General features: G+C 37.4%; 1 protein-coding gene across 7 annotated transcripts in view; it reads right to left on the reverse strand.

Moving 5' to 3' along the window:
• EVI5 (ecotropic viral integration site 5) overlaps positions 1–15,498 on the reverse strand; it is a 219,898-nt gene that overhangs the window by 121,380 nt on the left and 83,020 nt on the right. For all 7 annotated transcript variants that reach the window (XM_036998074.2, XM_036998073.2, XM_036998077.2 and 4 more), the window contains exon 10: positions 12,724–12,784. In XM_036998074.2, coding sequence (XP_036853969.2) covers positions 12,724–12,784 — 61 coding nt within the window. The remainder of the gene's footprint in view (positions 1–12,723; positions 12,785–15,498) is intronic.

Genomic DNA, 15,498 nt, shown 5'->3' on the forward strand with positions numbered 1-15,498 from the left:
AAAGCAGCAAGATACACATTTTTCTCAAGTGTACATGGAACATTCTCCAGAATAGGTCACATAGTTGACCACAAGAAGAGCCTCAATACATTAAAAAAGACTGATATTGTATCAAGCAACTTCTCAGATAACAATGGTATGAAACTAGAAATAAATTAGATGGAGAAAACAAAAATTCCCACAAACAAATGGAGGCTAAACAACATGTTTCTTAATAATGAATCAATCAATGAACAAATCAAACAGAAATCAAGCAATACATGGAAACAAATGAAAAAAATACAACAGTCTAAAATTTGTGGGACATTGCAAAAGCAATTCTAAGGGGGAAGTACATAGCAATACAAGCCCACCTCAAGAAAAAAGAGCAATCTCAAATAAACAGTCTAAAATCAAAACTAAGGAAACTAGGAAAAGAAGAACAAACTGAACCCAAAGATAGTACAAGGACAAAATAAAGACCAGATCAGAAATAAAACAGAGAAGAATAAAATGGAAAAAAAAATTAATAAAACCTAGAGCTGCTTCTTTAAGATAAACAAAGTAGACAGACTCCCTACCTAGACTTACCAAGAAATAAGAGAACACAAATAAAAAAAATAAGAAATGAAAGAGGAATAGCCACAACTGACAACACAGATATACAAAGAATTATCAGAGAAGTTTATGAAAAATTATGTGCCAATAAATTGAAAAACGCAGAAGAAACGGACAAATTCCTAGAAATGTACAACCTTCCAAGAATGACCGAGGCAGAAACAGGAAATCTGAACACATAAATTACCAATAACAAAGTTGAAATGGTAATCAAAAGACTCCCAACCAACAAAAAGTCCAGGATGAGATAGCTTCACAGCTGGATTCTACCAAACATATAAAGAAGAAATAATACCCATCCTTCTCAAAGTATACCAAAAAGTAGAAAAGGAGGGAATACTTCCAAACTCATTCTATGAGGAAAGCATCATTCCTACAAAAAAAGAATAGACCAGTATTCCTGATGAACAAAGATGCAAAAATATTCAACAAAATATTAGCAAACCAAATTAAAAAATACATCAAAAGGATCATCCATCATGACCAAGTGGGATTTATTACAAGGATGCAAGGATGGTACAATATTTGCAAGTCAATGTTATATACCACATAACATAAAAAAGGATAAAAACTTTATGATCATAATAGATGCTGAAAAAGCATTTGACAAAATTCAATGGTGGGCTGTTTTATTTCCTTTACGGCAGATCTCAAAGCAGCCAAATATTAACCTGATGTAGGAGTTAGCATATATTTTTATAAAGGGTCAGATAGTAAATATGTCCAGTTTTTGAGACCATGTGACCCCTAGGTCCCACCCTGTGTAGCCCTTCCGGATGCTCTTCCTCCTCTTCTTCCAGTTCCTGGGAGTTGAGCTTCTGCTTCTCCACAATGGGTTCCTTGGGGACCTACTTGAGGGGCAAGAAGGTCCCAGGTCATCAAAGGTACTGATTTCTTCATCTTCATTGTCCAGGTACCATTCTGGGAGCCTTCCTTGTAATCATCAAAGCTGTCAGGCCAGCAGCACCTCCAGAGGTGAGAACTGCCTCCCCACCCCTCTTCACCACACCCTTCTCGATCCCCTTGCAAATCAAATTCAAACTTGTGGTGCCAGTCCCCATATTCCTGCCAACCAGCAGAGCAGGGACCACCATTATCCATTATGATAAAAACTCAACAAAATGTGTATACAGGATATGTACCTTAACATAACAAAGGCCACATGCAACAAATCCACAGCTAACATCATAGTCAATGTCGAAAAGCTTAAAGCTTTTCCTCTAAGATCAGGAACAGGACAAGGATATCCACTCTTACCACTTTTATTCAGTAGAGTACTGAAAGTCATAGCCATAGCAATCAGACAAGATAAAGAGATAAAAGGCATCCAAATTGGTGAAGAAGAAGTTAAATTCTCAGTATTTGCAGATAACATAAACCCTAAACTCTCCAACAAAAAATCTACTAGAATAACTGGATTCAGCAAAGTGACAGGATACAAAATTAATAGACAGAAATCTGTTGTGTTCCTATATACTAACAACAAACTAGCAGAAAGAGAAATCAGGAAAACAATTCTATTTACAATTGCATCAAAAAGAATAAAACACCTAGGAATAAACCTAAGCAACAAGGTGAAAGACATGTATTCTGAAAATTACAAGACACTGATGAGAGAAATTAAAGAAGACAGGAATAAATGGAAATTAAATACTCATGAATAGGAAGAATTCGTATTGTGAAAATGGTCATCCTGCCCAAAGCAATTTACAGATCAATGCAATTCCTACCAAAATATCAATGGAATTTTTCAATGAACTAGAGCAAATAATCCTAAAATTCATATGGAACCACCAAAGACCTCAAATAGCCAAAGCAATTCTGAGAAAGAAGAACAAAGCTAGAGTATTATGCTCCCTGACCTCTAGCTACACTACAAAGCTACAGTAATCAAAACAATTTGGTACTGGCACGAGAACAGAACCGTTGATCAATGGAACAAAACAGAAAGCCCAGATATAAACCTATGCATATATAGTCAATTAATATACTATAAAGGAGCCATGAATATACAATGAGAAGAAAAACAGTCTTTTCAATAACTACTGTTGGGAAAGCTGGACAGCTACAGGAAAGAAAATGAAACTGGATTATTGCCTAACTCCATATATAAAAGTAAACTTACAATAGATTGTAAAGACCTAAATGTAACACATGAAACCATAAAACTCTAAAAGAAAACAGGCAAAAATCTCTTGAACATAAGCATGAGCAATTTTTTTCTGGACACATCACCTTGAGCAAGGGAAACAAAATAAAAAATGAACAAGTGGGAGTACATCAAACTGAGAAGCTGTGCAGCAAAGGACACCATCAGCAGACCAAAAAGGCAACCTACTGTATGGGAGAATATATTTATAAATGACATATACCAGAAAAGGTTAACATCCAAAATATATAAAGAAACCATTGACTCAATACCAAAAAAAGCAAATTAACCAATTAAAAAGTGGGCAGCGAATCTGAACACACATTTCTCCAAAGAAGAAATACAGATGGCCAACAGACACATGAAAAGATCCTCCACACTGCTAATCATCAGGGAAATGCAAATCAAAACCATGAGATATCAACTCACACCAGTTAGAATGGCCACCCAAAAGACAAGAATTAACAAGTGTTGGTGAGGATGTGGAGAAATGGGAACCCTCCTACACTGTTGGTGGGAATGGAAATTGGTGCAGCCAACTGCAGAAAGCAGTATGGAGCTTCCTCAAAAAACTAAAAACAGAAATATAATATGGCTGTAATTCCACTTCTAGGAATTTACCCAAGAAAACAAAATCCCTGATTCAAAAATATATACACACACCTATGTTTACTGCTGTATTTACAGTAGCCAAACTAGATGAGGTACATACACAATGGAATATTATTCCACTGTAAAGAAATAAATAAATCCTGCCATTTGCAACAACATGGATGGACCTACAGAGTATTATGCTCAGTGAAATCAGTCAAGCGGAGAAAAGACAAATACCATATGATTTTAGTTATTTGTGGAATATAAAAACAAAGCAAAACAGAAGGAGCAAAACACCAGTAGACATACACTGAGAAGTGTCTGATGGTTACCATCAGGGAGGGGTAGGAAGTGTGAAGGTGATAAAAGGCACAAAAATTCTTAATCATAATGTAAGTTGGCCACAGGGATGGTAGTAGAGCGTTGAGAATATAGCCAATGATTCTGTAACTTCTTTCTAGGTTGACAGATAATAACTGCACTAGCAGAGGTGAGGAGTTAATAATATAAGTTAACTCTTGAACCACTGTGTTATATACTTGAAAACAATTTAAGATTGTATGTCAACTATCCTTCAATAAACAATAATTTGTGGATTATCCTAATAGAAGCTAGAATTTTAATATTTCTTACCTCCTCCCCCTCAGGTGGAACATCAATAGTTTGGAAGAAGATATGGATAAAGATGTTTCTAATAACAAAAATTTCACACAGTAAAATATAAGATTCTCCACGTGAAACCATTATCGCAATCTTTCTATCACACCTTCATAGAAGTAAATTCTTCATAGAAGTAAATAGGAGTGTAAATTACTTAGAAATAACATCTTGATCAGGAAGCTAAGATACATTTCTCAAAAGGCCACTAATCCAAGAGTCTTAGAATTTTCATTAAAGTAAAAAAAAGGAATCCTAAACACATTTTACAGTATCAAAGGCTGGTTTTCACTTGCATATCAAAAAATTAAATAATTTCATTATCATACTATTTGCTTGTGTAAAATATGGTATAAGATTATCTCCCTGAAGGCTTATGAGAAGGAGGCAAGGTTAAGAAAGTACTAGTTTAATAGAACTCGTTCTCTTCTAAAAGGGACCTTGGGGAAAGGGAAGGGAAGAGTGTGAATAGAGAGTGCCATTTAAGAGAAAGGCTCAAATAATACATGGTTAACTGTAAATGAGGTGGTCATCTGATTATGGAGATGAACTGCCAGGTCCAATTAAAAAGTCAGATATACCCAAACAAAAAAGTAAAAAAAAAAGTAGTCACACAAAAATTGTTTTGGCTTTGTCCTTTGAATGGCAGGAGAAGGGAAAAAAGAGATTAAAATGGTGCAAGAGTAAGAAAGACCAATGTTTTATAAAAGGAACAGACCACCTTTGAGATCAGCATAGTTCATTTGCCCAATGTATTCCACTAACCTTTTAAACATTCTTTTCCCTCCCACCCCAGATTCGTCTTCATACAACTTTATGCCATCTATTTTTGCTTAAGACATATATGGGGCTAGCATTCAGAAGTATTTGTGAGGTACCTGAATGATAACTTTCCCCAAAAAGCAAAATTTGAGAAAAACTGCAAATATAGGCTAAAGTCTGCTAAGGATATTTTTGAAAAGGTGTTTTGGTATTATATTTATGTGACTTAATTTTAGAAGAAACTTCAAGAGCAAGGATTATTAAAAGAACTGTTTTTTTTTTTTTTTTTTGCAATAACAGCATGGTGAAATGAATAAGATGGCTTCCCCATCCTCAGATTCTTGATTTGCAGTTCCGAACACACATGGTATGTGAAAACCCATACTCTCTCCCCACTCATCAGGATGACATACTTTTTACTTTCAGTAGTTTGAAGTGGAGGGTATGATTTAATATTACCCTTACTCATGGTACCTAAAAGAAAAGCAAACAGTAGAGCAGCAATCGGGTGACAAAATTTTAAAAAGAGGGGAAAACACTTACAGGGGTACTCTCTCTCTCTCTCTGAAAAGGGTAGAAATATCTGTTTCTAACTGACAGGGAATGGGTGATAGAAATGAAAATAAATCAACTAGAAAAGAGAGAGAGAGTTGATGAGAGAGACCGGTCACAGAGAAAAACAGAGGAGGTTATTTCCTAGGAGGCTTTTAAGGAGGACCATGGCAAGAAAGAGTACTAACAGAACCCATTCCCTTATAAAAGGGGCCTGTAGGGTACAACAAAGTGCCACTTTATAGCAAGGTTGAATAAAGACATAGATAATTAATTGTAAATAAGGTGGATATCTAATGTCTTGCCAGGTCCAGGTAAAAAATCTGACATGTCTAGAGTTTAAAAAAAAAAAAAGAAATGGAGTTGTTAAAAAAAAAACTGCTTTATTTCTTTTTTGTGGGGAGTGGTGGTAGAGGAACATAAAAAGAAATTAAATCAGCCAGGCAGTGAGTTCCTTCACTAACATGGTCCAACTCATTATCTCCATACTAAAATGTATGAGTAAAAGCCAATAGGGAGGGAGGAGTCAAGATGGCAGCGTGAGTAGGGCAGCAGAAAACTCATCAAACCATGTATATTTTTGAAAATACATTTTTGAAAATACAACAGATACAACTACACCTACCAGAGAGACCAGAAGATACAGTACAATAGCCAGGCTACATCTACATTTCCAAGAACTCAGCATATCACAAAGGGGGTAAGATACAAAGACGTGACCCGGTGGGACCCGAACACTCCCCTCAGCCCAGCTTACTGGCGGGAGGAAAGGAGTCAGAGGGGGAAGGAGTGGAAGCACAGGACTGCTAAATAACCAGTCCTAGTAATCAGCACTGGGAGCAAAGACACATACTGCATGGTGTGCTGGATATTAGAGAAACGGAAAAGTAAAATCTGCAAGCAGGTCCCCATAGCCAACTCCCCTGGGACAAAAGAAAAGCAAGTGCTTTTTGAAAGTCTTAAAGGGACAGGGGCTTAACAGCTGGATGGAATCATCTCAGCACATAAAGCCCAGCAGCCTGGAAATCTTAAGGAACTTCAGGTACCCTAACTCCCCAGATGGGGAAGCAGCTTTGAAACCCCTCACAATAAACAGCCTGCTATTCGTTCATCCTGGCTAGCTCTGCCCCGCCACAGCAGTGGAGCAGCCGGAGAGCAGCCACACCCACAGCAACCATCCAGAATATTCTACCAGTGTGCAGCTACCTGGGACAGACGCAGAGGCTGCCGCCAGCGTGCAGCTGCCCAGCACAGAGGAAACTTGGGCAAGGAACAAAGGGGCACCATTCTCACAGGAGAGCACACCCAGTGCGCCCACCACTCCCTGCAGCGGTGAAGGGCAAGGCAACCAGCAATCAGGAAGAGACTTTGTTCTCCCAGCTGAAAGACATGCCACCTGCCTATGACTACCTCTATGGCCATGAAAAGGCAGAAGAATTTGACCAGTCAAGAATCACCCATGCAACCACTGAGAGAGGGCCTGGAGAGATAGATGTAACTTCTTGAAAAAGAATTCAAAATAAAGGTCATAACCATGCTGATGGACCTGCAGAGAAATATGCAAGAGCTAAGGGATCAAATCGGGAGGGAGATTACAGAAATGAAACAATATCTCAAGAAACTTAAGAGCAAACTGGATGAAGTGCAAGAGACTGTTAATGGAATAGAGATCAGAGAACAGGAAGACAAAGAAGCTGAGGCAGAGAGAGAGAAAAGGATTTCCAGGAATGAAAGAATATTAAGAGAACTGTCTGATCACTCCAAATAGAACAATATTCACATTATAGGGGTACCAGAAGAAGAAGAAGAGAGAGAAAAAGGGATAGAAAGTGTCTTCAAAGAAATAATTGCTGAAAACTTCCCCAAACTGGGGGAGGAAATAGTCTCTCACACATGGAAGCCCGCAGATCTCCCAACACAAGGGATCTAAGGAGGACAACACCAAGACATATAATAATTAAAATGGCAAAGATCAAAGACAAGGACAGAGTATTGCAGAGAGAAAAAAAAGATGACCTACAAAGGAGAACCCATGAGGCTATTATAAGACTTCTCAGCAGGAACCACACAGGCCAAAAGAGAATGGCAGGATATAATTAATGCAATGAAACAGAAGGGCCCTGTATCCAGCACTATTATCATTTAAATACTAAGGACGGCTTAAACAATTTCCAGACAAGCAAAAGTTGAGGGAATTTGCCTCCCACAAACCACCTCTACGGGGGATTTTAAATGGACTGCTCTAGATGGGAGCACTTCTAAGTATAAATTGGTGTCACCAGAGAAAATAATATCACAACAAAGAAAGCAGACTAACCAAATACTAAGACAAAAAAAAAAATCAACTATTCACAAAACCAGTCAAAGGAAACACAAAAGAGTACAGAATAAAACACCTAACACATAAAGAATGGAGGAGGAAGAATAAGAATGGAGAGAAATAAAGAATCATCATACTGGTTTATAATAGCTTAATAAGTAAGTTAAGTTAGATGGTTAGATAGTAAAGAAGATATCCTTGAACCTTTGGTAACCACAAATCTAAAGCCTGCAATGACAATAAGTACATATCTTTCAATAATCACCCTAAATGTAAATGTACTGCATACACCAATCAAAAGACACAGAGTAATAGAATGGATAAAAAAGCAAGACCCATCTACATACCGCTCACAAGACACTCACTTCAAACTCAGACATACACAGACTAAAAGTGAAGGGATGGAAACGATATTTCATGTAAACAATACGGAGAAAAAAGCAGGTGTTGCAGTACTAGTATCAGACAAAATAAACTTCAAAACAAAGAAAGTAACAAGAGATAAAGAAAGACATTACATAATGATAAAAGGGCCAGTCCAACAAGAGGATATAACCATTCTAAATATAGATGCACCCAATACAGGAGCACCAACATATGTGAAACAAATACTAACAGAATTAAAGGAGGAAATAGAATGCAATGCATTCATTTTAGGAGACTTCAACACAACAATCACTCCAAAGGACAGATCAAGCAGACAGAAAATAAATAAGGACACAGAGGCACTGAACAACACATTAGAACAGATGGACCTAACAGACATCTACAGAACTCTACACCCAAAAGCAGCAGGATACACATTCTTCTCAAGTGCACATGGAACATTTTCCAGAATAGACCACATACTAGGCCACAAAAAGAGCCTCAGTAAACTCAAAAAGATTGAAATTCTACCAACCAACTTCTCAGACCACAAAGATATAAAACTAGAAATAAATTGTACAAAGAAAACAGAAAAGTCCACAAACACAAGGAGGCTTAACAACATGCTCCTAAATAATCAATGGGATCAATGACCAAATTAAAAGAGATAAGCAATATATGGAGACAAATTAAAACAACAGCACAAAGCCCCAACTTCTGTGGGACGCAGCGAAGACAGTTCTAAGGGTAAAGTATACAGCAACCCGGGCCTATTTAAAGAAGGAAGAACAATCCCAAATGAATAGTTTAAAGTCACAATGATTGAAACTGAGAAAAGAAGAACAAATGAGGCACAACATCAGCAGGAGGAGGGACATAATAAAGATCAGAGAAGAAATAAATAAAATTGAGAAGAATAAAACAATAAAAAAAATCAATGAAACCAAGAGCTGGTTCTTTGAGAAAATAAACAAAATAGATAAGCCCCTAGCCAGACTTATTAAGAGAAAAAGAGAATCTACACATATAAACAGAATCAGAAATGAGAAAGAATGAATCACAATGGACACCACAGAAATACAAACACTTATTAGAGAATACTATGAAAATCTATATGCTAACAAAGCTCGAAAACCTAGAAGAAATGGACAACTTCCTAGAAAAATACAACCTTCCAAGACTGACCAAGGAAGATAAAGAAAATCTAAACAGACCAATTACCAGCAACGAAATTGAATCGGAAATCAAAAACTACCCAAGAACAAACCCCCTGGACTAGAAGGATTCACCACTGAATTTTATCAGACATATAGAGAAGACATAATCCCCATTCTCCTTAAAGTTTTCCAGAAAATAGAAGAAGAGGCAATACTTTCAAACTCATTGTAAGAAGCCAGTATCACTCTAATACCAAAACCAGGCAAAGGCCCCACCAATAAAGAAAATTACAGACCAATATTCATGATGAACGTAGATGCAAAAATACTCAACAAAATATTAGCAAACCGAATTCAAAAATACATCAAGAGGATCATACGCCATCATCAAGTGGGATTCATCTCAGGGATGCTAGGACGGTACAACATTAAAAAATCCATCAACATCATTCACCACATCAACAAAAAGAATGACAAAAACCACATGATCATCTCTATAGATGCTGAAAAAGCATCTGACAAAATTCAACATCCATTCATGATAAAAACTCTCAACAAAATGGGTACAGAGGGCAAGTACCTCAACATAATAAAGGCCATATATGACAAACCCAAAGCCAACATCATACTTAACAGTGAGAAGCTGAAAGCTTTTGCTCTAAGATTGGGAACAAGACAAGGATGCCCACTCTCCCCACTGTTATTCAACATAGTACTGGAGGTCCTAGCCATGGCAATCAGACAAAACAAAGAAATACAAGGCATCTTGATTAGTCAAGAAGAAGTCAAACTGTCACTATTTGAAGGTGACATGATATTATACATAAAAAACCCTAAAGTATCCACTCCAAAAGTACTAGAACTAATATCGGAATTCAGCAAAACTGCAGGATACAAAATTAATACACAGAAATCTGTTGCTTTCCTATACACTAACGATGAACTAGCAGAAAGAGAAATAAGGAAAAAATTCCATTCCAATGCATCAAAAAGAATAAAATACCTAGGAATGAACCTAACCAAGGAAGCGAAAGACCTATACCCTGAAAACTACAACACTCTTAAGAGAAATTAAAGAGGACACTAACAAATGGACACTCATACCATGCTCTTGGCTAGAAAGAATTAATATTGTCAAAATGGCCATTCTGCCTAAAGCAATCTACAGATTCAATGCAATCCCTACCAAAATACCTACAGCATTTTTCAACGAACTGAAACAGATAGTTTTAAAATTCATATGGAACCACCAAAGACCCTGAATAGCCAAACCAATCCTGAGAAGGAAGAATAAAGCAGGGGGATCTCACTTCCCAACTTCAAGCTCTACTACAAAGCCACAGTAATCAAGACAATTTGGTACTGGCACAAGAACAAAGCCACGGACCAGTGGAACAGAATAGAGAGTCCAGATATTAACCCAAACATATATGGTCAATTAATATACAATAAAGGAGGCATGGACATACAATGGGGAAATGAAAGCTTCTTCAACAGCTGGTATTGGCAAAACTGGACAGCTACATATAAGGCAATGAAACTGGATCACTATCTAACCCCATACAGAAAAGTACATTCAAAATGGATCAAAGACCTGAATATGAGTCATGAAACCATAAAACTCTTAGAAAAAAACAGAGGCAAAAATCTCCTGGGCATAAACATGAGCAACTTCTTCACGAAACATATCTCCCTGGGCAAGGAAAGAAAAGCAAAAACGAAGAGGTGGGACTATATTGAGCTGAAAAGCTTCTGTACAGCAACAGACACAAACAAGGAACAAAAAGACATCCTACAGTATGGGAGAATATATTCATAAATGACAGATCCAATAAAGGGTTGACATCCAAAATATATAGAGCTCACACACCTCAACAAACAAAAAGCAAATAATCCAATTAAAAAATGGGCACAGGATCTGAACAGACAGTTCTCTAAAAAAGAAATACAGATGGCCAACAGACACATGAAAAGATGCTCCACATCGCTAATTATCAGAGAAATGCAAATTAAAACTACAATGAGGTATCACCTCACACCAGTAAGGATAGCTGCCATCCAAAAGACAAACAACAACAAATGTTGGCGAGGCTGTGGAGAAAGGGGAACCCTCCTACACTGCTGGTGGGAATGTAAGCTAGTTCAACCATTGTGGAAAGTAATATGGAGGTTCCTCAAAAAACTAAAAATAGAAGTACCATTTGGCCAGGGAATTCCACTTCTGGGAATTTACCCAAAGAATACAACTTGTCAGATTCAGAAAGACATATGCACCCCTATGTTTATTGCAGCACTTTTTACAATAGCCAAGATATGGAAGCAACCTAAGTGTCCATCAGTAGATGAATGGATAAAGATGATGTGGTACATATACACAATGGAATATTATTCAGCCATAAGCAGATAACAAATCCTACCATTTGCAACAACATGGATGGAGGTAGAGGGTATTATACTTAGTGAAATAAGCCAAGTGGACAAAGACAAGTATCAAATGATTTCACTCATCTGTGGAGTATAAGAACTAAGAAAAAAAAAAAAACTAAAGGAACAAAACAGCAGCAGACTCATAGAACCCAAGAACGGACTAACAGTTACCAAAGGGAAATGGACTGGGGAGGATGGTTGGGAACAGAGGGATAACGGAAAAAAAGAGGGGCATTACTATTAGCAGACAGCATGTGAGGGAAGGGCACAGGGTTGTACAACACAGAGAAGACAAGTAGTGATTCTATAGCATCTTACTATGCTGATGGACAGTGACTGTAATGGGGTTTGTGGGGGAGGACTTGGTGATGGGGGGAGTCCAGTAAACATAATGTTCCTCATGTAATTGTAGATTAGTGACAACAAAGTGAAAATAAATAAATAAATAAATATATAAACAGAAAGTAAATAAATAAATAAATATATATATGTACATAAAAAGCCAATAGGGCTTTCTTAACTCCCAGCTCAAACAGTGCCAAAAATCCTCAACTTAAGAAATTCTGGCCTATAGATATACAAATTAGAATTGAAAGGTACACCAAGTAATTTATACATCCTTCAAATTGAAAATCTACCCACTGCTATGAAAAGAAGTTCAAAAGAATAATCTTTGCTTGATGAGTAAAATGAATTAGCCAAAGCTTCCTGCAACTCTAAGGTAGCCATAATCAGTTCTAGGGCAATGATTTGCTGTATTTGGTCTACCTTAGACTATACTGCTGTTAGTCTCAGCATATTAGAGATTACATTTGTGCAACTTTTTAAAATATGATTAAATGGAATGATAATTATCTTACCCTAGGAAGTATTTTCTCCTTGTGTCTCACCAAAAATCTAGAAAAAGGAAGTTGCTTTCTTCTACATAGAATGAGAAACACCGTAGTCATACTATTCTGGCTTTTGAATGTCTATTTTTAAGTACAATCTAGTGGGACTGTAAATAAATTTATCAAGATATAAACATCATTATTAAATCTACTACAGGAAATAAATATATCAATATAACCTAACATCTACTGCCAAATAAGTGACTTCAATCAATGTACGTTCAGCACTTTCAAAAATCCTGAGATGCTTACTTTAATTTCAACTTGCTCTTCCATTTCTTTTGTTTTTATTGTAGTATATTCTTTTTCAAGCCTAAGAAGGAAAAACAAAAGATAAGGGTATGTTTTCATGCCAAAGCAGTTATTATTACAAAGCTTAAAACTACATTAACACAAAATACAATTTTGCTGGGTTCCCCCCAACTTATATAACTTGAGATACTTGACATCAGAAAAATTATCTGAAGTTACATGATTTTTACCAAAAAAAATCACTTCACAAATAACAAGAACCACACAAAAATAAATTTAGAAAGTGAACTATATAAGGCACCAAACAAATAACTGAGCTTACAGATTCTACTCAGCCTTAAACTTACAAAAGAACTATCATATCCATCTCTGCAAATTAAAATGCATCGGTATGGTTCAACTGAATTTTAGTCAAAATGTGCACTAAAATTGATGAAGAAATTTATAATAAAAAAGGGACAACTTACTAATAAAAGAATTCCAATTAATAAATGTAAAAGGAATAGAGCAAATAAAAAGCACCATTAGAACTCCACAGTCATAACTGCCAGAGGCAGAACAAAATCAATGGATGCTAAAGTAAAGTAAAAGCTTAAGCACAGTCTCAAAGTAGCTCTCACAAAATATTTAGTAAGTACAAAGGTAAAAAAGAGTAAATTTATAGTACAGACTTCTAGCAGACAGCATCTGAGCCAACTGATTAAGGTTCATTATCACCAGAATTACAAATTGACATCATGTACCCTGCTTTGATGAACTGAGAAAGGCACCTCACCTCTGTGGAATCCTTCCCAATAATGCATATCCTCAATATAATCAAGAGAAACCATCAAACAAACCCAAACTGAAGCACATCATTCAAATAATTGACTGGCATGCTTCAGAAGTGTTAAGGTCATGAAAAGAAAAAAAGACTAAAGAACTATCACCAACTGTAGGAGATTAAGAAATGACAAACAATTGCAATGTACTATTTTTGCAACTCAATTGTAAAACTATCTTTAAACAAATGTATAAGCTATACAAAAAAATTAGGCCCACCAAGTTATTTTTGTATCTTACTCTCAATCAAAAATGTTAGTAACAAGTTTACGCTGAACACTAACAAAACCGGCCCCAATTATAGCTGCTTTCAAAAGTCAAATTCTCCCTCAAAAGACAAAAACCTATTATTTACTATATATTTATATTTTTATTTAGTTCAGTTACTTTTATAATTGTGATAAAATACACATAACATTTACCATCTTAACCATCTTTAAACATTCAGTTTAGTGGTATTAAATACATTTATAATGTGCAGCCATTATGACCATCATGACTATAGTTCATCTTATAAAAGTGAAAATCAGGGGCGGAGCCAAGATGGCGGCGTGAGTAGAGCAGCAGCAATCTCCTCCCAAAACCACATATATCTATGAAAATATAACAAAGACAACTTTTCCTAAAAGAGAGACCAGAGGACACAGGACAACATCCAGACACATCCACACCTGAGAGAATCCAGCGCCTTGCGAAGGGGGTAAGATACAAGCCCCGGCCCGGTGGGACCTGAGAACCCCTCCCCCCAGCTCCTGGTGGGAGGAGAGGAGTCAGCAGGGAGGGAGAAGGAGCCCAGGACTGCTGAACACCCAGCCCCAGCCATCCAGACGAGAGTGGAGATACAGTGCATGTGCGGAGTCCTGGATACTAAGGAAACAGGACAGCAGGACCAGTGAGCAGGTGCCTGACGCCGATGCCAGAGAACAAAGAAACGGGAGCAACAATTTTTTTTTTTTTCTTTTGGCGAGTGCTTTTTGGAAGTCTTAAAGGGACAGGGACACCAATACTAGGGAAACAGGGAAGCAAGACCAGTGAGCAGGTGCCTGAGACTGGCACCTGAGGACAAAGAAAATCACGTTTTTCTTTTTTTTTTTAATTATTTCTATAACTTTTTCTTTTTTTTTTTTGGTTCCTGTTGTTGTTTTGGTTTGGAGAGTGCTTTATGGAAGTCTTAAAGGGGCAGGGCAGGACACTTAGTCCGGAGGCAGGGAATCTCGGGTTCTCTGGCACTCTAACCCCCTGGGCAGCAGGGAGCACAGAGGCCCCTTACAGAGATAAATAGCCTCCCGACCATGCCCCCTCCAACCGGGCTCCACCATTTTAGAGCAGCGGCCCGAGCCAGGCCACGCCCAAAGCCACAGCAGAGATAAACTCCATAGCAGGCCAGGAAGCTGAATCCCGGTCTGTGCACAGCTGGCCAGCACAAGCCACTAGAGGTCGCTATTCTCCCAGGAGAGGAAGGCCACAAACCAACAAGAAGGAAAGCTCTTCCAGCTGTCAGTCGTACCAGCTCTGCAAACTATCTTCATCACCATGAAAAGGCAAAACTACAGGCAGACAAAGATCACAGAGTCAACACCTGACAAGGAGACAGACCTAACCAGTCTTCCTGAAAAAGAATTCAAAATAAAAATCATAAACATGCTGACAGAAATGCAGAGAAATATGCAAGAGCTAAGGGATGAAGTCTGAAGGGAGATCACAGATGTCAGGAAGGAAATTACAGAAATGAAACAAACCCTGGAAGGATTTATAAGCAGAATGGATAAGATGCAAGAGGCCATTGAAGGAATACAAACCAGAGAACAGGAACGTATGGAAGCTGACATAGAGATAAAAGGATCTCTAGGAACGAAACAATACTAAGAGAACTATGTGACCAATCCAAAAGGAGCAATATCCGTATTATAGGGGGACCAGAAGAAGAAGAGAGAGGAAAAGGGATAGAAAGTG

The sequence above is a fragment of the Manis javanica genome, chromosome 4, assembly GCF_040802235.1.
Source record: "Manis javanica isolate MJ-LG chromosome 4, MJ_LKY, whole genome shotgun sequence".
NCBI classification, from domain to species: Eukaryota; Metazoa; Chordata; class Mammalia; order Pholidota; family Manidae; genus Manis; species Manis javanica.